At 56.5% G+C, this 19,475-nt stretch overlaps 1 protein-coding gene across 3 annotated transcripts in view; it reads left to right on the plus strand.

The window, feature by feature from the left end:
• The first annotated feature begins 1,758 nt into the window (after positions 1–1,758).
• The window catches only part of PODN (podocan), a 40,366-nt gene continuing 22,649 nt past the window's right edge, over positions 1,759–19,475 (plus strand). For all 3 annotated transcript variants that reach the window (XM_053576524.1, XM_053576523.1, XM_053576522.1), the window contains exons 1-9: positions 1,759–1,891; positions 8,284–8,594; positions 9,895–9,988; positions 11,596–11,660; positions 12,760–12,869; positions 14,196–14,352; positions 14,670–14,785; positions 15,328–15,985; positions 19,309–19,457. In XM_053576524.1, the coding sequence (XP_053432499.1) occupies positions 8,289–8,594; positions 9,895–9,988; positions 11,596–11,660; positions 12,760–12,869; positions 14,196–14,352; positions 14,670–14,785; positions 15,328–15,985; positions 19,309–19,457 (1,655 nt within the window). In that variant the 5' untranslated portion in view covers positions 1,759–1,891; positions 8,284–8,288. The remainder of the gene's footprint in view (positions 1,892–8,283; positions 8,595–9,894; positions 9,989–11,595; positions 11,661–12,759; positions 12,870–14,195; positions 14,353–14,669; positions 14,786–15,327; positions 15,986–19,308; positions 19,458–19,475) is intronic.

A 19,475-nucleotide genomic window follows, 5' to 3' on the forward strand; every position in this document is an offset into this window, starting at 1 on the left:
GGAAACCTAAATCTCCAACTCAAGTCTGTCTCTACAGCCCTTCTGAAAGGTAGAGGATTTGCTTTTAGAGCACCAGGATTGCCTGCATTTTTCCACCAGAGACACTCAAAGTGACTATTAGACTGTCCTGAAGACAGATGATAGCACCAGACAACCACAAAGCACATGTGGGCACCTGGCTTGGCTTTCCACAGAAGAGCCTATTTGGGAGGCATAGGGACGGGGCCTGGCTGTTATAGATGCAGAGAATACCCTCCCCGCAGGGCCGAGATGATTAAGATATGTAAGGATTTAAGATGGTGCCTGGTACTTAGTAGGCCCTCAGTATGTGCTGGTTTTTAGTTCATGGGTATGCAAGCCAGGGAATCCTGTTCTTGTAGCTCCACTTGAACCTGGGTTCAATGTTTAGGAGGAGATCTGAGATGCATCTCTGTTGGCCCCTGTCCAATCCTGTGAATCATACCAACTCTCGTAAGTTTGAGCTCAGAAAGGACTGAAATTTGAGGCCAAAGAAGGCAAAATATTTCCCCTTCCCATTCTTGCTAAGTTCTTGAGTTACTGGTGTCATGGAAATAGTCCTGGGTTCAAATGCACACTCTACGCTTGCACGCTCAAGTGACTTGCCTGTTTCTATTGGGGACAGAACTCGGGCTGTGGAGAAGGATAAACCTGGGTTCAAACCCCAGCTTTGCCAGTTAAGGGCCATTTTACTCAGTCACTTGTCCGAGGGGCAGCAGCAGTTCTTCCCTTGCAGGGGTGAAGTTAGAGAGGAAGTACCAGGATGCCATGGCAGCAGCCTTAGCGGTGAAAGGTCTGGAGCTGCGTCACAGCCCCAGCAAGTCAGGGTGAGCAAGTGGTCCCATGTTTGATTTCTCCTTCTGGGTCTCCAGCACGAGGCAAGCCGGGTGAGATAACTGTGGGTGTCCTGCCCACAGGCCAGAGCAGGTAGTGGGGGAGAGGCTTGTCACACAGAGGAGGTGCCAAGTACCACCTAAACCCAGCCCCACAGCCTGTTCCACCACTGAAGCCCCTGGCGCCAAACAGTGTTGCTTCAGCTGCTAGTAGTTAATGCTTCCTTACTTGGAAACGTTTTCGGCTCCTGGGAGCAATATGGTGCTGTGAGGGCTCACTGTTCACTCCCCTGTCTCTCTGCGACCAGGGTCCTCATGCACCCAGCTCCTGGTCGGTTTATCATCTATCCTTCAGGGCTCACCAGGCCTTGGGCCCAGGGCCAAGAGGGGTACGGTGGAGAAAGGGGAACTTTTCCGGGAAGAGGCCCAGCAGGGTCTTGGCTGGAGGCCCTGTTAGCCACAGCCCAGGACCCCAGGGTGGAAGAGTGAAGGGAAAGGTACTCGCGCTTGGAGAATCCTCCACTGGGAGGAAGAAGCTGAGCTCAGACGCCCTGGGTCGACGGGGCCCTTTCCCCGGCCCTCCTTTCAGGTGCTGGGGCCTGAAGGGGGTCCAATTCCTGCGCGGAAGGCTGGGAACTAGGAAGCGCTGCGGCTCAGGCACCCGCCTCCCGGTCTCCTGGAGGGGGGGCGTGGTGTGGCGGCCCCGCCCGAGCCGAGGGGGGTCGGTGCGGCGGCTCTGCCTCCCGGGGAAGTGGGGCCTGGCCAAGTCCAGCACAGGGAGGGCGCCGGCCATCGCACCCCCCCACACCCCGCGCCTGGGGGTGCCCAGCGCTGTGTCCGGAGGAGGCCGGCGTCCATCAGATGCACGGGGGTGGGGTGGGGCGGGGGAGAGGCGGGGAGGAGAAAACCCACAACAAAACTTGCGTCGCGGAGCTCACAGCTCGACTTGAATGGAAGAAGCCCGAGCCCGCCGAGCGCAGCCGACACTCGGGGGAGAGCGTTCGGCCGGCGGGGCGCGGCGCGGCGCCGGGGCGCAGCAGGTACGGGGCGCGGGCGGCCGGGGCTGGGGGCTCGAGGGGCCGGGGCCAAGCCTGGCAGAGGGTCAGACTTCTCCGCTTCTCCGGACGAGCCCTGCTACTGTCCGGGCGAGGGCCGCCGCACTTGCCCCCTCCGTCGGACCCTGCCTGGAGGGCACCGCGGGAGATGTCCCCCTTGGGGGTGCGACCCTTGCGCTGTCAGGACTCGGGCTGGGGCCTTTTCTCCGCTCGGACCAGAGTCTGGTCCCAGTCCCTGGGCCCCTCCCGCTGCGCACATCTGGAAAGAATCTGAGGGCGGATGCGGGGGAGTGGAAGGATGCGGGCGGGCGACCCGGAATGTGGGGGGCAGGTGGAACTGGGGAGGGGCGTGGACCCTGCACTTAGAACCGGGGCACAGAATATCCCTGCGTATTTCCTGGTCAACTCATCAGGGGCCCTAGCGAGTCCACCCTCCGACTTCTTTACAGACAGAGAAACTGAGGCCCAGAGAGGGGCAGAGATCTGCCCACAGGGCGCTCCAGGGCTCGGCTTCCCCGGCCACTGTGCCGCCCCAGCTTAGCAACGCTGCCTCTCGGGCCAAAGCTGGCGGCCTGGAGCGTCTGCACGCGGCTGCTTCCCGGCCGGCACCGCTAGACTGAGGCGGGGCTGGGAGTGGGGTCCACGCCCTTCTGCTATTGCAGCAGAAGCCTTGGGTTGCAGGTCCCTGAACCACCAGCCCGGCCTGGGGCTGAGGATGAGATGGTGGCTTTGGAATACATCAGGTGGAAGCGGTAGCGGCGGCGTTGGAGAGCGCTTGGCGCTGGGGCTGGGGCTGGGCTGGGGCTGGGAGGCAGTTGCAGCTTTCTGGAGAGGAGGAGGCGCGGCCGCGAGGGGCCCCGCACCCGGGCCCAGGTGCCTGGGGGACTGACAGTCCTTATTCGGGAGGAATAAGCGCATGGCGCTTGTAGTGAATTACGGACCGGGGAGGCCCCATTCCTACCTTGAAACTTTCCACCTTGCGAAGGCAGAAGTGAGGCCGGAGGGGCTAGCCAGATCCTGGGCTGGCAGCGCTGGAGGTAGGTTACTCAGAAGAGCCTGGGGTCTGCCCAGGGACCAGCGACCCTGCTGGAGGTCTTGCCCTCCCTGTCACTTGTAGGGTGCAGAGACCATCTAGTCTAGAGTACAAGTTAAGAGGTGTCGGAATCACGTGACTTTTCATGTTCCTTTGGGAGCAGCTTTGTCCCTTCTGTCTGTCCTAACGATGGCCCCTCGAAGGCCTGGTGGAGTCATAGTAAGGGTGCTAATCACAACTTGCTTGGAACTCTGGATGGCTTCTGTCACCAACCATTTGGCATAACGTCCAATGCCCTTGGCAACCTAGGCCTCCAAACCTGCTTAGCTGCCTTTCCTCAGAACACCTCTCCCTTCCCCCATCCCCACACCTGCCTCTGCTGGTGCCCTTCCTCTGCCGGGAGTACAGTTCCTGCTGCTTTGTTCACTTGAAGAGTTCAGACCAACTCAGGCTCTGGGAAGAAGTAAGAAGACCCAAGTTTTACTCTTGGCCTTGCCTTTACCGTGCGGAGCTATAACTGAAGGAATTAGAGCAGACAATATTGCAGGTCTTTCCCAACTTCGCTTTGCACAAATTCATTCATTTAGCAAACATTTCCTGACCACTGTCTCCACTCCCGGTTGTAGTGGCAGCACCAGGGACAAACACCCTAACCCAGTTGTGGGGGCAGGAGAGGCTCCAGAGTGGGGGCATTTGAGTGGAAGTTTTCTAGAGATGGGCAGCAACAAAAGCCCCTGGGTGCTCTGAGCCTGTGAATAGGAAGATGAACTTTCAGTCCCAATATTATTGCCATTAAAGTCAACTAGATGCAGCTGCTTGGGCCCCCCCCCCCACAGCAAGTCATCGCCTGGGAGGCCAAGGGGTCTGCCTTCTGACTTGGGTCTCCCTTCCCTTCCCCCCGCTTTGGGCCTTGAGATTTGGTTCCCCAGGAGGATATGGGAGGAGACAGCAGGTAACAGTAACAGTAACCCCAAGTAGGTGTGTGTTGCACCTACTTGAGGCCAGCACTGGCTGGACCTGTCATTTTGATTCATCCTCACGGTAGCTCTCAGCTCCACTTCTTAGACTAGTAAACAGAGGCTCAGAGCAGTGAAGTGACATCCAAGCTCACACAGCAGTCAAGACTGGAACCCATGTCTTTGTACCTCTAAAGCTCTGCGCGAGAAAGGCTCCCTGCAAACTGAGCTGTCCCGCGTCCCAGGGGGTTGAGTTATTACTCCCCAGGCAGACTTGAAGCTCTTGGAGACCAGGGTCTGCTTTCTTCTCTGTTCTTCCCTACACCCCTCCCACAGGGCTGGGCATATAGAAGGGGCTGTGCTGGCTTGTTTATCTTACTCAGAAAAATAAGTATTCAGTGGTGCCCATGGCTTAATGCGTAGGGCTCCGGCCACATGCACCGAGGCTGGCGAGTTTGAACCCAGCCTGGGCTTGCTAAACAATGACAACTGCAACTAAAAAATAGCTGGGCATTGTGGTGGGCACCTGTAGTCCCAGCTACTTGAGAGGCTGAGGCAAGAGAATCAATCACTTAAGCCCAAGAGTTTGAGGTTGCTGTGAGCTATGATGCCACGGCACTCTACTCAGGGTGACAGCTTGAGACTCTGCCTCAAAAAAAAGAAAAGAAAAAGTATTTCAGGTTGACACTAAGGTCAGCAGTGTGGCCGAAAGTCAAGCTGGATGATAAAGCTGGAGCTGCCCAGGAGTCTGTGGTCCTGAGGGTGGCGGGCCACTGTCAGTTCTAACCGCCTCTCCTTTGAATCCAGCACCTCCCTCTTTGCAGGGACCAGGTTCCTTAGCTCAGGCCTGTGCCGCCGCCACCACACAGTCTCACAGCCCACCCTCAGACCTGCCTATGCCAGGCTCCTGCTGTTCACTGGTCCTCATCTTCCAGAGATAAGGCTCACACTCCCAAACCTGGCCTCCTTCTTGGCCTAGGCATGTGGCCACTATGCCCACTTCCCAGTCCCCGTCCCCCACCGGACAGTCTCATGAGCATGGCCTCCCTGTCCCCAGGGCTTTGCACGTGCTGACCCCGTAGCTTGCAGACCTCTTCCCTTTGCCTGATACCCACCCTTCAGAATGGCCAGATCAGGCATTACCTCTGGGAAGCCTTCTCCGGCTCCAGGGAGGTTAGTCTTCCTCAGGGCTCCTGTGGACTCTGACTTTCCACCACCATCCCTCTGACACACTGGGATTATAATACTCAGTTTACACACAATGCTCCGGACTCTCACTGTCCGATAGAAACACAGGGTGGACATAAAGTTTGTGTGGAGTTTACATTTAACATTGGGCCTCCTGTCACTAATCCACTGCTGGCGGCTGGCTCCATCCAAAGCTGCTGTTACCAAAATTGCACACAAACTTTCTGTCCACCCTATACAATGTGAGCCATGAGGGCAAGTCACACATGCAACGAAGAATTTTCTAGAAGCAACATTAGAAAAAATAAAGTGAAGGAAGTAAAATTAATGTTATTTTATCTAATACAGCCAAAATATTGTCATGTGATCAATATAACAATAAATGAGATGTTTTATGCACTACCATTAATGTTAATGAGATGTTTTACATTCTGTTTTGTATCATGTCTTTGAAATCCTGTATACTAACTACCCTTCATGCGCACATCTCTACTCGGACCAGCCACGTTTCATGCGCTCAGTAGCCACTTGTGGACATTGCAGCTGGGAGCCTCGGAGGAGCAGAAGCCATGCTTGTGTCTCCTGACTGGGTCCCTGCACACACTGCTTGGGGAGAGCAGCACAGCTCTGGTTAAGACCTGGGCTGGGACCTTGGCTTTGTCACTTAACAGCTGTAACATTGGCTGATCCAGATGGACCTTGCTCCTTGGTCGGTAAAGTGATAATAACATTTTCAGTATGGTTTAGTATGTTATATGAATGAAATATTTTTATGAGTACAGTTTACAGATTTTTACAGATACAAAACTGAAGGTGAGGGAGGCAGAAACAGCCTGTCCAGTGAGCACACGGGATATGAAAGGACCAGTGATCCTTCCCCTTATTCCTTCTCCCTGGCCTCCTGCCCTGGTGGCATTTGGGGCCTGGGTCTGTGTCCACACACCCCCTCTTAGAACCCAGGTCTGCAGTGGGGTCAAATGGGCAAGGAGGCAGAAGGCTTGCTCTAGTCTAACTCTGCAGCTCCAGGGGCTGAGAACTGCTGAGCCAGCCATGGGGTTTAGCATGGTCTGGTGACTGGCATTTGGTTGGGGGCAGGGGTGCGGGGCTGTGGCAGGGAGAGCATCAGGCCAGGCTATTGTGGGCATCACTCATTGGTGCCAACCGATCCTGGAGCCTGGAAGCTGTGTGTGTGCTGGGCTTGCTGGTTCTCTGCCAGGCCTGAGTATGTGTGGTTCGTGGGGACTCATAGGCTCAGCAAGCCTGGCTACCACCCTCCTCTCCTCACACCTCTCCCCTCTGGGGCCTTGTGCTTCTCGGGGCCCCTCTTACACTGTGACCCCAGGCCAGGTAGGTACAGGCAGGGCTTCAGCTCAGAGTTGGCTGAGCCAAGTGAAATACTGCAGCAGTTATAAGCAGTGGGAACCCACAGGTGGCTAAAGCGTCGGCAGCATCTTCTAGGAGGAGGTGGGCCTGTGGCAGGGCTGCAAAGTCCCTGGAAAGGGAAGCAGCAGGGGATAATGGTGTGGGCGGGTGTAGGCCATGTCCAGGGAACAGAATTAGTGAAAGGAAGAGCCAGTGTTCATTGAGCACTTCCTGTGTGAAGTAAGTGCCTCTTACTGACTCCTCGCAATCTCCCTGTGAGGACAGTTCTGCTGTTATCACCAAGGACAGGTGAGAAAGCTGAGGTTGAGAGGGTTACAAGGTCCCACCACTGGGAAGAGCCAGAGCCAAGATTGCAGGGCTGGCGGCTGGCTCCACCCAAAGCTGCTGTCATTGTCAAGCTCTGTGTTTACCAGACCCTCCCAGGCCCAGCCCTTTGTCAGACTCTTCTGACTGCTCTATGGGTTGTGGCTCCTGATCCGGTGGCAGAGAGAGAGGCTCAGCCCAAGTCCCGTGCTCGTGGCCACGCAGCTCAGGGGTGGATGTTCCCCCCCGCCCCCGCCACACTGCTGCACCTCAAGCTCTGTCGATGGAGCGCGCTGCTGTGTGTGATCCTGCAGCACTGATGTAGCTCCTCGCCACCTCTCAGGCTCCAGGCGCCTTGTGTTTGTTACCTTACTGACTCCTCATGGAAGTTTCCATGTCTATCTGCATCATACAGACGAGAAAACTGAGGCTCAGCAAGGTGGTGCTACATGGTGTCATAGCACTCACACTGGGGTCTGTCTGTAGGACTCTAGAGCCATTATCCCAGAGACATTGTCTAAGTGGGTCCTTGTAAAGAGAACTCAGAGACCCAGCCTTGAGCCCAGGCCCAGGGGACAGCTGGTGGGACAGTGGCACCCAGCACATTCCTCAGTGGGCCTGAGATCAGCCCCTGGACCCCTCCCTGAGGCACCAGGGCAGCATACAGGGGGAGAAGTCTCCTGAAGGGACAGAGGCCGTGTGAGCACATCAGGCCCCTGTGAAGGCGGCGGAGGGTGGAAACATCAGGAACGGGACTTGGGAGGCCGTGAGGGCAGCTCCACGCACTGATGCTTTCTCTGTGCCAGGCTCTGGGCTTGGCCTACATCCAGACACAGATTGCTGCTCACAGACCTGTGTGGGAGAAAGACACCTTCACTATTCACAACCCAGTGCAACTAGTGCTAAGCCCTGGAGGAATACAGTAACCGAGAGCCCTGGGGCATCTCAGAATCATCTCCCCAGTCATCACACTGGAGTTGGTTCCCAGAAAAGAAATTGCTGATTGTACAAGGCAGGGGAAGGGCATTCCAGGCAGAAGGAACAGCATGTGCAAGGGCTCAGAAGAATGGCAGGCTGAGGAGCTGGGATGCACCCTGCTGGTGCTGGCTCACCATGGCCGTGGCTGCTGGAAGAGGGCAGGATCCCCCAGCACTGTCTGTGCCAGGGTAGCAAGAATGCAGCCAAGTCCAGGTTGTGCCTTAGCTTCCCCTTCTTTGAGAAGGACACAGAGTCCTTAGGGCCAGGTCTGGTGAGGGTTGCAGAAGGTTTTGCAGACCTACCTATGGCCAGGGCTTCATGTCACCCCTACTCCTCCAGAGGGCAGCCTATGGGGTTGGGCTGGGAAGCATGGCAGTCAGGAGATCAGCTGGGTGTGAGGACCGGGCCACAGTAGGCACTGCTTTGTGCCTGGGAGGGCCCCGACATGACTTTCGAGGGTCCCAGCTGTGTGCCCACTCACCTTAACACCTGTCGGCCCTGGTATTAAGGTGGGTCTGTCTTGGCCTCCCCTGCAGGCACCATGGCCTGGGCGTGGCTGCTCCTGCTGCTGTTGCCACCACAGCTGCACCGAGGACCTGTGCTTGCAGTGAGGGCCCCACTGTTTGGCCGAAGTGGTGGCCATAGCCTGAGCCCAGAAGAGAATGAATTTTTGGAGGAGGAGGCGGTGCTTGTCCTGAGCCCTGAGGAGCCAGTGCCTGGCCCAGCCACAATTGACTGCCCCCGAGAGTGTGCCTGTTCTCAGGAGGGTGTCGTGGACTGTGGTGGCATCGACCTGCGTGAGTTCCCAGGGGACCTGCCTGAGCACACCAACCACCTGTCTCTGCAGGTGAGGCCACCATGGGCTGCCCTTCCTGCATACATGGCTCTTATCCAGAACCCCCAATGCTCATAGCACCCTACTCACCCAGAACTCCCGGTACTCGTGGCTCTCACCCCCAGATACAGGGGCTGGGGAGGTCAGACTTGTGGAGTTCCAGACCTGCCCATGTGGCACCTCTTCTGACGTGCCTGTCACAGAGCACTGTAAGATCACCACCTGCTTTGCTCACTTAGAGGAGTCTGGGAGGAGGCCCAGGAAGTACTCTCAGGTTCTGTCTGAAAATGGACCAAGACCTGCTTGGCAACTGACCCTCTCAGTAGATAATCAGGGCACCACAGAGCCAGGAAAATCCGAGCAAAGCAGAGTACTCGGGGCCTTGGAGGACAGAGTGCTCTCTTTAGCTGAGCGGCAGGCAGCTAGAATTTGGAACCTTGAGGAGTGGGATATGGTGTTCCCCACTGGGGGGACTGTGGGAGCACAGGTGCAACCGTCATGGCCGTGTGTGGCCCAGTGATTCTGGAGGGGGACAGGAGGGGCTTTACACCCACTCCCAGAGATCAGCCCTGGGTGGGAAAGTGACCGGTTTGAGTTCACACACCCTGGTGGGTCTGGGCTGGCAGCTGTGGGAGCTCATGGCCAGGGTCCCAGTGAGGGAAGGGGACACACTAAGGACAGCTCTTTCTGTTGGTCCCTCTGCTCATTCATGTACACAAAGCATCTCTTGGGCACTGCTCTGCTCTCTCCCATGCTGGGTGCTGGCATGCAGGGGGGACTTGAATGCACCCGGCCTTTCCGGTGTTTATGGCCTGCAGGAGGGGCAGAGACCTAAACAGGTAGAGATGTCAGAAAGGGAAGGACTTGTGCTGTGGGGCCGAGAGCAGGCTCTGGTCCAGCCCGATCCATCCCAGGAAGGCATCTGGAGGAGGTGGTCCCTGCCTAGGATTTGAAGCATTCTAAGGACAGAAGGAGCTGCAGGGCTAGGAAAGGGAAGGGAAAGTGGTTTCTGGCTTGGGGAATAGCCATGGCCTCAGAGTGTGGGCACACTCAGGGAACAGGTCTGGAGGGAGACAGCATGCCAAGCTAGAACTGCCCATGTAGGTCCCTGGGGCTCCTTAAAGGCAGGACTCACTTCCATATCCAGGCCTGGCCCATAGCTGGCTCCCAGGTTCTGTCTGCCCTGGGGGAGAATCCCAAGGAGGAGGTGCCCAGCTGAGGGACTGGCTGCTAGGACTGAAGCTAGGGGCAGGGACAGGAGCTCCAGGCACCCCCAGACTAATGCTGCCTCTGTGTCTGCCCCCTCCCCCAGAACAACCAGCTGGAGAAGATTTACCCCCAGGAGCTCTCACGGCTGCACCAGCTGGAGACACTGAACCTCCAGAACAACCGCCTGACTTCCCGGGGTGAGAGGTCACCCAGAGCCCAGGATTGGAGCCATCAGGCCGGGGATGGGGGCCTGAGTGGTGCTGGGTACCCATGTGGAAAGCTTGGCCCAGCACATCGCGGGTGTGGAAAAGAGGAAGCCTGGGCCAGGCTGGTGGGGTGCTGGACAAGGACTGGCTCCACACGGGCAAGGGGCTCCCTGTAGTTGGGTGTTTCTGGGACCTGCGGGCCAGGTCAGGGGAGAGGCTTTAGAGAAACTTAGCTTCCTGGGTCCTTGTCAGAGGACCTTCAATTCAGGGGCTCTTTAGAATCAAAAAGTTATAGAGTCCTTAAATTTTGAAATTTGTTTTTCTGATGATGAAAATAATATATGGTTAGGATAGGCAATTAGGAAAATAGAAATAAAACACAAAGACAAAAACACTCCTAATTCTGCAATTTGGAATTAATCACTATTGATATTTTTGGTATATTTATTTCCATTTTTAAAAAGGAGCTTGCTTTTCTTTTCTTTCATTCTTTTTTTCAAGACAGAGTCTCCCACTATTGCCCTGGGTAGAATGGCAAGGGCACTCACAGCAACTTCAAACTCTTGGACACAAGCCATCCTCTTGCCTCAGCCTCCCAACTAGCTGGGACTACAGGCACCCACCACAATGCCCAGCTAGTTTTTCTATTTTTAATAGAGACAGGGTCTTGCTCTTGCTAAGGCTGGTCTCGAACTCCTGAACTCAAAGGACTCCTTGGCCTCCCACAGTGCTAGGATTATAGGTGTGAACCACTGTGCCTGGCCCAAAAAGCAGCTTTCTTGAGGTATAATTTATATGGCATAAAATTTACCCAATTTCAACATATAACTTGCTAAGTTTTAGTGCGTTTATCCAGTTGTGCACCCATCACCACAATCTAATCCAGTCTTTTTTCTTTGTATTTTTAATTCAAAACTGAACTCACACTATAGATATTTAAACCTTACCCTTCAGTTCAGCAGCGTTTTGTATATTGCTAAAATCTCTCACTGTCATTTTACAATAGCAGCAGCAGGGTGTTCCATGGAGGGACACTATACAGTTTAGGTAACTTTCCCTCTTGTTAGATACTGGGGTAAGTCTCAGTGTCTGGGGGTCTTGGAGCCCAGAACCAAGTGTCAGAGGCCAGCCTCAGCTGGAGAAGGGCCAGCCTGGTCAAGTCCTGACACCACATCTGCTAGATGGGGCAGGGTGAGCCAGGTGGCAGGGAGGCCTGGAGGCCCCAGCTGGGACCCACCTGCCCATGGGTGAAGAGGGGCTCTGAGTCCTCTGGGGCTGTCCCTGAAGGGAGCACCCTTTCCTAGTAGGAAGGGGTCAGGCTGCGTCTTCTGCCAGAGGCCTGACCTTTCAAGGATCATCCCTGCTCAGGGTGAGGAATCACTCAGTCCCCCAGCAGACACTTAACTGCTTGCTCCTCTGAGCTTGGGCTTGTATGAGCAAAGAGGACAAAATAGGGCTGGGTAGGCACCTTGGATTGACTGGGAAGGGGTCTATGCTGCCTCCCCCTCCCCCAGCCTGGGGAGTGGAGTGAGCACCGGCCGTGCTCCCTTGTAGCGTCTCCTCCATCCAGGGCCCTGACTGATGCCTGTCCTTTGAAGGGCTCCCAGAGGAGGCGTTTAAGCATCTGACCAACCTCAATTACCTGTACCTGGCCAACAATAAGGTGAGGGGCCCGAGGCAGGTGGGGGTGTGCTGCCCTGTCCTGGCATTGTCTTCCCTGAGTTCCATGAACTTTCCACCAAGGCCTTTTCTGGGCTGGCCACTGGGTCCTTGTTCCTGCTCAGACATGGCCCTGGGTGGATGGGGGGCAGAGAGAGATGCCTGTGACTCAGGGCATCAGAGTGTGTCAGCAGATGAAGACAGAGGCCAAAGTCTATAAGAGTGTAGTGGAGGAAGATTATCCCCACTGGGGAAGGGGCACTTGGAGGGCTTCCTAGAGGAGATGGCATTTGAGCAGAGCCATGAAAGGTAACAGGATTCCGGCCAGGGGTCCCAGAGAGCAGGGCTCTTCAGTAGAAGGGACAGCATGAGTGAAGCCACAAATGCAAGAAAGCACAAAACATTTGGTCTGTCCCATTGCTCTGTCCCCGCCCCTCTTCTCTCTCTGAATTCTCCCTGGGTGATCCGTCCCCTCCCAAGCTTTGACTTAATCTGCATCATAGCCACATCCGATGGCTGTCTCCAACCTTTCTACTCCTCCAGCTTGGGACTCAAAGATCTCCTGCCTTCCTGACATCTGCCTAGACATCTAGTGGAAGTAGCTACACCACTTCCCGCCCTCAGCCCCCAAACTGAATCTTCCTCCACCTTCCCCTTGCTACAAGGGGCATCTGCAGCCACCTACAGCACCATCAGTCCCAGCCACAACCAGGGGTGCTTCTGGATTCTGGGTCTCTCACCCAGGTCCAGGACTGCCACAGGTCCCCAGTGCCCACCAGCCCTCGCTGGACACTGTGCCTCTTCGCCTCCCCATTGCCCTCAGAGCCTTTAAAAGCCACTGCTGCTATATCTCACCCACCTGGGAGGCTGGGCAAGCAGGGGACAGGTCTGAAGGGCTCTAAATGCCAAGTTAAGGGCTGGGGGAACCAGGGAGGTTTTGCTTTTGTTCCATCAGGGAAGAGAGACAGGTTTCTGTTTTAGAGTGAGGGTCCTGGTACAGAGGGGGACACAGGAAAGGGGCCCTGGTGAGCAGCAGGCACTAGGACCCAGGGCTCACCCCTGCTCCTCCAGTGGTCTTTTGGCCCCAATATTTCCCTTTCCAGCTGACCTTGGCACCCCGATTCCTGCCAAACGCCCTGATCAGCGTGGACTTTGCTGCCAACTATCTCACCAAGATCTACGGGCTCACCTTCGGCCAGAAGCCAAACTTGAGGTTAGAGGTCAGAGGGGTGACCCCAGGGTCGGGCTGAGAAAAGGGGAGGGCTGAGATGGAGGCTGCCTGTCCTGTATGAAGCATAGACAGGCCCTGGAGGAGGGGCTGTCCTTTGCAGCCTGGTGACACCTGGGGGCTGCAGGACCCTGAGGGATGAGGAGGGTCAGTCCAGAAGGCAAGGACAGAGTGTTGTCCCCAGGGTTTGTGGGGAGCTGGGGCAGGGTGCTCTCCCCTTTTCCCAGCCCTTGGGTGAGGGGAGCATCTTCCAACAGGCAGAGCCGCCTTAGGAGGAGCGAGCAGGGCACAGGTGTGTGAGCAGGGCAAGGAGGTGCTGTGGGGCAGGACAGGGCTGCGGTGGAGGCTCCTCCAGGAGTTGGCCTGGCACTGCTTCCGTTCTTCCATCTGTCATCTCTCTTGACTCTCTCTCTCTGCCTGAGGACCTAGGGTCCCTGTGCACAGCTCCATCCCACAGATGAGAAGGCTGAGGCGCAAGCGAGGCTGCACAGCGAGCCTGAGCTCTATCTGATACGTGCTCGTCTTGGAGCCTGAGCTCTATCTGATACGTGCTCGTCTTGCCCCTGGCCTTCCCTCCTAGTACGCCAGTGCCACGAGGGCAGAGACTTGTTGGTTGTATCCACAGTTAGGTCTTCAAAGTTTAGACCGGTCCTGGCACACAGTGTCTGTTTGTTTGTTTATATATTTATTTGTTTATTTATTTACAAAGTATATGTGTATGAGATCTGACAATTTGCCAAACTCATCCTAGAAAAAGTGCTACCTCCTCATTGCCGAACATCACTATGGTCACCTCCAAAGTACTTCCCTTGGGAAGCTGTGTATTGATGCCTGCACCTAGTCTACCCTTAAAAGCACTTTTGGAACTCCTTTCTGGAATGGCCATCAGAGCTACTGTAGTAGCTGATGTCCTTACTGTCGCCAAAATGTCTTCTTTCAATATTTCCTTTATTTGGGGGGTAAAGAAAAGGCAGAGATAAAGGAGGTGAGAGTGGAGCAAGGACTCCAGGGCTGGAACAGCTCAGGGTCAACTAAGAACCTTGAAAATGGGGAAGGAACCAGGACTAGGGGTCAGCAAAATCCTATTTCTGATGCTAATTTATGGGACCACCTCTGGTAGGGCACTGACCCTTCTGGTCCTTGGTCCCCCAGCTATGTAGGTGGCGTCTGAGGCTCTTCTAACTGAACCCGTGGGTTTGGGGAGTAGAGCACTCCAGGCCCCAGAATCAGCCTGAGCAAGGGTTTCAAGGCTCACCAGGTGAGCTGGCTTAGGGGCCAGGTGGAGTGAGGACCTGTGCCTCTACTCTCTAGGTCTGTGTACCTGCATAACAATAAGCTGGCCGATGCCGGGCTGCCAGACAACATGTTCAACGGCTCCAGCAATGTTGAGATCCTTATCCTGTCCAGCAACTTCCTGCGCCACGTGCCCAAGCACCTGCCGCCTGCCCTGTACAAGCTGCACCTCAAGGTGGGGAATGGAGAGGGCTGGGCAGAGAGCAGACCCCATGGCCAGGGCACCAAGGCAGGGACCTGCAAGGGGAATTGCTCAGGCCCATATGGGCACAGGCACTGCCCAAGTGGGACTGTGGGGCAGAGAGCACAGGGCCCACTGTGTAGGGTAGGCAGAGCCCGGGCACCTGGCCTTTGAGGCACCTTGTGTAGGGGACCATCTGTACCTGTGATGCTCCTGGCCTGGGTCCCTTCCTGGTGGCTCCCCTGAACCTGCCCCGCATCTCATCCTGAGGGCCTGACCTTGCCCCTTGGCCCTTCCTTCCCACCTCCCAGAACAACAAGCTGGAGAAGATTCCCCCAGGGGCCTTCAGTGAGCTGAGCAACCTGCGGGAGCTGTACCTGCAGAATAACTACCTGACCGATGAGGGCCTGGACAATGAGACCTTCTGGTGAGGCCCCAGTGTGACCTCTCCTGGCCCACCATCCAGCCAGGCCCCTCACACACATCCCTTGCCCACCTCCCCTCGCCTGCTTTCCTGGAGAGGGAACTTTGAGGCTTGTGTTGACATTTCTGTTCCTAAGAACAAATAATACCTATAGGGAAGGCCTGCCAAGATTCCAGTGAGGCAAGGGAGTGTTTGCAGAGGCAGACTTCTCTGTGTGAAATATAAACTCAAGCTTTCTTACTGAAAGCAAATGTGTTTTCATTTTCGAAGGCCCAGGGTAGCCATCAAAGGCTCACAAAAGGTTCAACGGTGATCTCCAAACTAACTCCTATGTGTCCGAAACCATGCTAGAACCTTTCCATACCGATAGAGTCACCCCACTGAGTCTTGCCTCACTGAGTCACCCCAATGAGAGGCTCAGAGAGGACGGGGGTCCCCCAGGCAGTCGGGTGGCCGAGCCGGGCTGAATCCGAAGCAGGTCCCCTGCTTCTTCCCCAGGCGCGGCGCGGCTCCAGCCAGCCATCCTAATTCCCTCCCATCCCTAGGAAGCTCTCCAGCCTGGAGTACCTGGATCTGTCCAGCAACAACCTGTCGCGGGTGCCGGCGGGGCTGCCGCGCAGCCTGGTGCTGCTGCACCTGGAGAAGAACGTCATCCAGAGCGTGGACGCCGACGTGCTGACGCCCATCCGCAGCCTGGAGTACCTGCTGCTGCACAGCAACCGGCTGCGCGCGCACGGCATCCACCCGCGGGCCTTCCAGGGCCTGAAGCGGCTGCACACGGTGCACCTGTACAACAACGCGCTGGAGCGCGTGCCCAGCGGCCTGCCGCGCCGCGTGCGCACCCTCATGATCCTGCACAACCAGATCGCCGGCATCGGCCGCGACGACTTCGCCACCACCTACTTTCTGGAGGAGCTCAACCTCAGTTACAACCGCATCACCAGCCAGCAGGTGCACCGCGATGCCTTCCGCAAGCTGCGCCTGCTGCGTTCGCTGGACCTTTCCGGCAACCGGCTGCACACGCTGCCGCCCGGGCTGCCCCGCAACGTGCACGTGCTGAAGGTCAAGCGCAATGAGCTGGCTGCCCTGGCGCGAGGGGCGCTGGCGGGCATGGCCCAGCTGCGGGAGCTCTACCTCACCGGCAACAAACTGCGCAGCCGGGCCCTCGGCCCCCGAGCCTGGGTAGACCTCGCCGGCCTGCAGGTAAGGGGACTGGAGCCGGCTGGCCGTGCCGGTGAGGGCTGGGCTGCCCTGGGCCCACCCACCTGTGGGGCCCGGTGAAGGGCGGGGGACAGGCTGAGCACATTCAGGTATGGCTGGAGAGGCTGGGTAGGGGTTGACATGTCTGGGTCAGCCTAGCCCACCCTCAGTTGCAGGAACCAAGGGCAGAGTTCAGCTGGTGTGGCCTGGCTGAGCCGCCATCTACAGATAGAAGCAGGTTTGAGCAGGGCTGTGGGGCTAAGGGACCGTCATGGCTGCAGGTAGGGCCTTGTGGTTCAGGAAAACTGGGGGGCAGACTGGGTGGCACCAGAGTCAGGATAGGGACAGGTGCAAGGAGAAGGGGGTGGGGTGGGGGTGGGCTGACCTCACCAGCCTGCACAGGGCTGGGGTGGGGGTGGGGGTCTGCTCCAGCATTTGGGGGTTGGCCGGTGGGTGTCACTGCTGTGGTCACATGGTCAGATCAGGCAGGGATGTCTGGGCCCATGAATCTAGCCTCCTTTGGTAACAGGTGAACCTTCCCAACTCTGTGAGCATGGCTGAAAACAGAACCTGGGAGGGAAGACAAGGTGCTGCCATGTCAGGGACTGTGGGCCACACCCGGGGTTCCTTGCTGGCCCTACCAGGTCCTGCCCTTCACGCTCAGACCTACCTGAGAGGCTCAGTGCTGTCCTGTCTTCCCCAGACGTCCTCAGGGCTCTGCTCCATGGTCACCTCCTTGGGAGGCCTTCCCTTACTCTCTGGCCTTCCTCTGCCTTGCTTTCCTTCATAGCCCTGGTCTCTTCTGGGCATTAGGTCATTTGTTCACTTGTTTATTGCCGGTTCCTCCAGCTACAGTAAGAAGCAGGCCTTCAGGCTGTTGTGTCACCGTTGGACCCAGCCCCCTGTGTGGCAGACCCACTGCCAGTGCCTGGGGAGGGATGAATGAACGATCTGTGGAAGTTCATGGGGGGTGCTGCAAGGTTGGGGTGTCTGAGCAGAGTACAGGGCAGAGGCCTGGAGGATGGGGAGGATCGGGGAAGGGGTCAGCCCGGAGGTAGAGCAGGGTGGAGAGAGCATGGGGCAGCTGTCCCTGTGAGGTCAGCAGGGTCTCTCCTCACCCAGACCACCTGCTGAGTGCCGGACACCAGTAACCAGCCACCTGTGCTGTCTGTCTTCTCAAGGGGCCCCTAACCCACTGTCTTCTTTTCCATTTCCACTCTTCCTGCTGTGTTTTCTAACTCACTGAACGGACAGGGTGATATCCATCAAGTGCCCCTCAAGAGGCCCGTAAGCCCCCTTGACATCCCCCTTTTCACCACTGCCCCCTGACAACAGCCCCTCATTGCCTAGTCCTGACAGTTGTGCCACCATGTCCCTGCTGCCTGCATCTGAGACCGGCAGCCTATTTTTTCCCTGGGCCTCAGCTTCCTAGGAGGCCTCCACTCCTGTGTACTAGGAACATCTTGAAAAACAAACACCCAACTCTGGCTCCTGCCCAGAACCCTGCTGTGGATCCACCATCCTGAGAACCGAGGCCCTTGCTGGGCCTTCCAAGCCTGCTGCACATCTGCTCCCAGCTCATACTGGCCGCTGTTCCCTGGGGACAGCTTCTCATTCACTCATTCACTCCACAGGCCTGTACCAAGCCTGGACACAGCTCTGGGAATGGGGGCCTAGGCGGGGATAAGGCCCTTCTGGAACACATACTAAGGACTCGCTCAGGTGTCACCTTCTCTAGGAAGTCCCCTACCGTCCATCAATAATGGGCAGGACAGACGCCTCTCTGGGCCTAGACCAAGGATATCTAGTGACGGTGGGGGACTCTTCCTCACACTGGCTCTTCCTACAGGCAGCCGCTCCTGTGACTTCCGAGCCCCCAAGCATGCTGCCTGCCTTCGACTCCCCTGGAAGGCTCCCCCTGCCTCAAGACTGGGGCTTGACCCTCCCCCTGGACTCGCTCATTACAGCTCAACCCCACAAGCTTGTCATTGTCAGAGTTTGTGTCCATCTCCACTGCCAGGCCGTCTTCCTGCTGGTGGAGGCAGTGTCTCAGTGCGTTGTCCGACGCTGTGCCCACGGGCACTAAGGAATGTCATGAGGAAATGCTGAAGCAGAGATGTGTGGAGGGCACACAGTGGGAAGTAGGGGGCCCTGCTGGGTAAGGGAGGTGACAGGGGGACTTCCTAACGTGCATGAAGCTTGTGCTCCCCTGGAATCCCGGTACCAACTTGCCTGGCTCTCTAGATTCACTGCTCCCAGTTTCTGGCCCTGAACCCAGCCTCTCAGGGTAAGGAAGGGAGCTGAGAAACCATGGGGTACCCCCCTCCCTGGTTGGGTACCCCCCAACCACGGCTGCCCAGGTGTCTGAGTTGGGCATGGGTGGCCCCAGAGCCAGTGCATGCACAAGTCTCCTGCACAGCATTTGTCCTGCTCCCTGGAACCCCATGGCCACTTCCCCGGCTGCCACTCCTATACTCCAGGCACGAGATAGTTCAGACTGACCAGCCTGGGTCTGGCTGCTGTGCTGGGGTCATCGTGGGACTCACACATGGCTTCTGCCCCACTATTCACTGAGGCTCACGCATGTACTTCTCATCCAGGGCCAATAGGATGAGATTCAAAGGCTGGAGGATCCCTGGGCTCTGCCCATCTGAAGTCTTTATTTAATTAATTAATGTATTTTGAGACAGAGTTTCATTTTGTCGTTCTTGGTAGAGTGCCGTGGCATCACAGCTCACAGCAACCTCAACCTCTTGGGCTCAAGCAATCCTCTTGCCTCAGCCTCCCAAGTAGCTGGGACTACAAGCACCTGCCACAACACCCAGCTAGTTTTTAGAGACAGAGGTCTTACTGTTGCTCAGGCTGTTCTCAAACTCATGAGCTCAAGAGATGACCTGCCTCGGCCTCCCAGAGTGCTAGGATTATAGGTGTGAGTCACCGTGCCAGGGCCATCTTATGTCTTGAGTCTGAGAGTAATGGCAGGTGTGTTGAGAAGGAAGGACTGTGGTGCTCAAACATCTTTACTATGATTTCATGTGGGAAGGAGAGGGGCTGGGTAGGACAGACAGTAATTATAATGAAGGTTTAAAGTCAGGTGCACTGGGTTCCAGCCTCTTATAGGCTGTGAGGCCTTGGACAGATCACTCAACCTCTCTAAGCCTCTGTTTCCCCACCTGGAAAATGGGGATAATTATAGACTTCCTCCTCCCTGCCCCCCACAGGGCCATCATTAGTGTTAGATGGGCTTGGGGCTTGCTGGGGTTTTTATAAGCTATTAAGTGCTTTGCACAGGTGGGAGTCCCTGACTCCCTTGGTCACCCCTGCAGCTGCTGGATATTGCTGGGAACCAGCTCACAGAGATCCCTGAAGGGCTCCCCAAGTCGCTGGAGTACCTGTATTTGCAGAACAACAAGATTAGCACCGTGCCTGCCAACGCCTTTGACTCCACACCCAACCTCAAGGGGATCTTTCTCAGGTAGGAATGTTCCAGTGG

This window comes from Nycticebus coucang, chromosome 22, assembly GCF_027406575.1.
Source record: "Nycticebus coucang isolate mNycCou1 chromosome 22, mNycCou1.pri, whole genome shotgun sequence".
Lineage (NCBI taxonomy): Eukaryota > Metazoa > Chordata > Mammalia > Primates > Lorisidae > Nycticebus > Nycticebus coucang.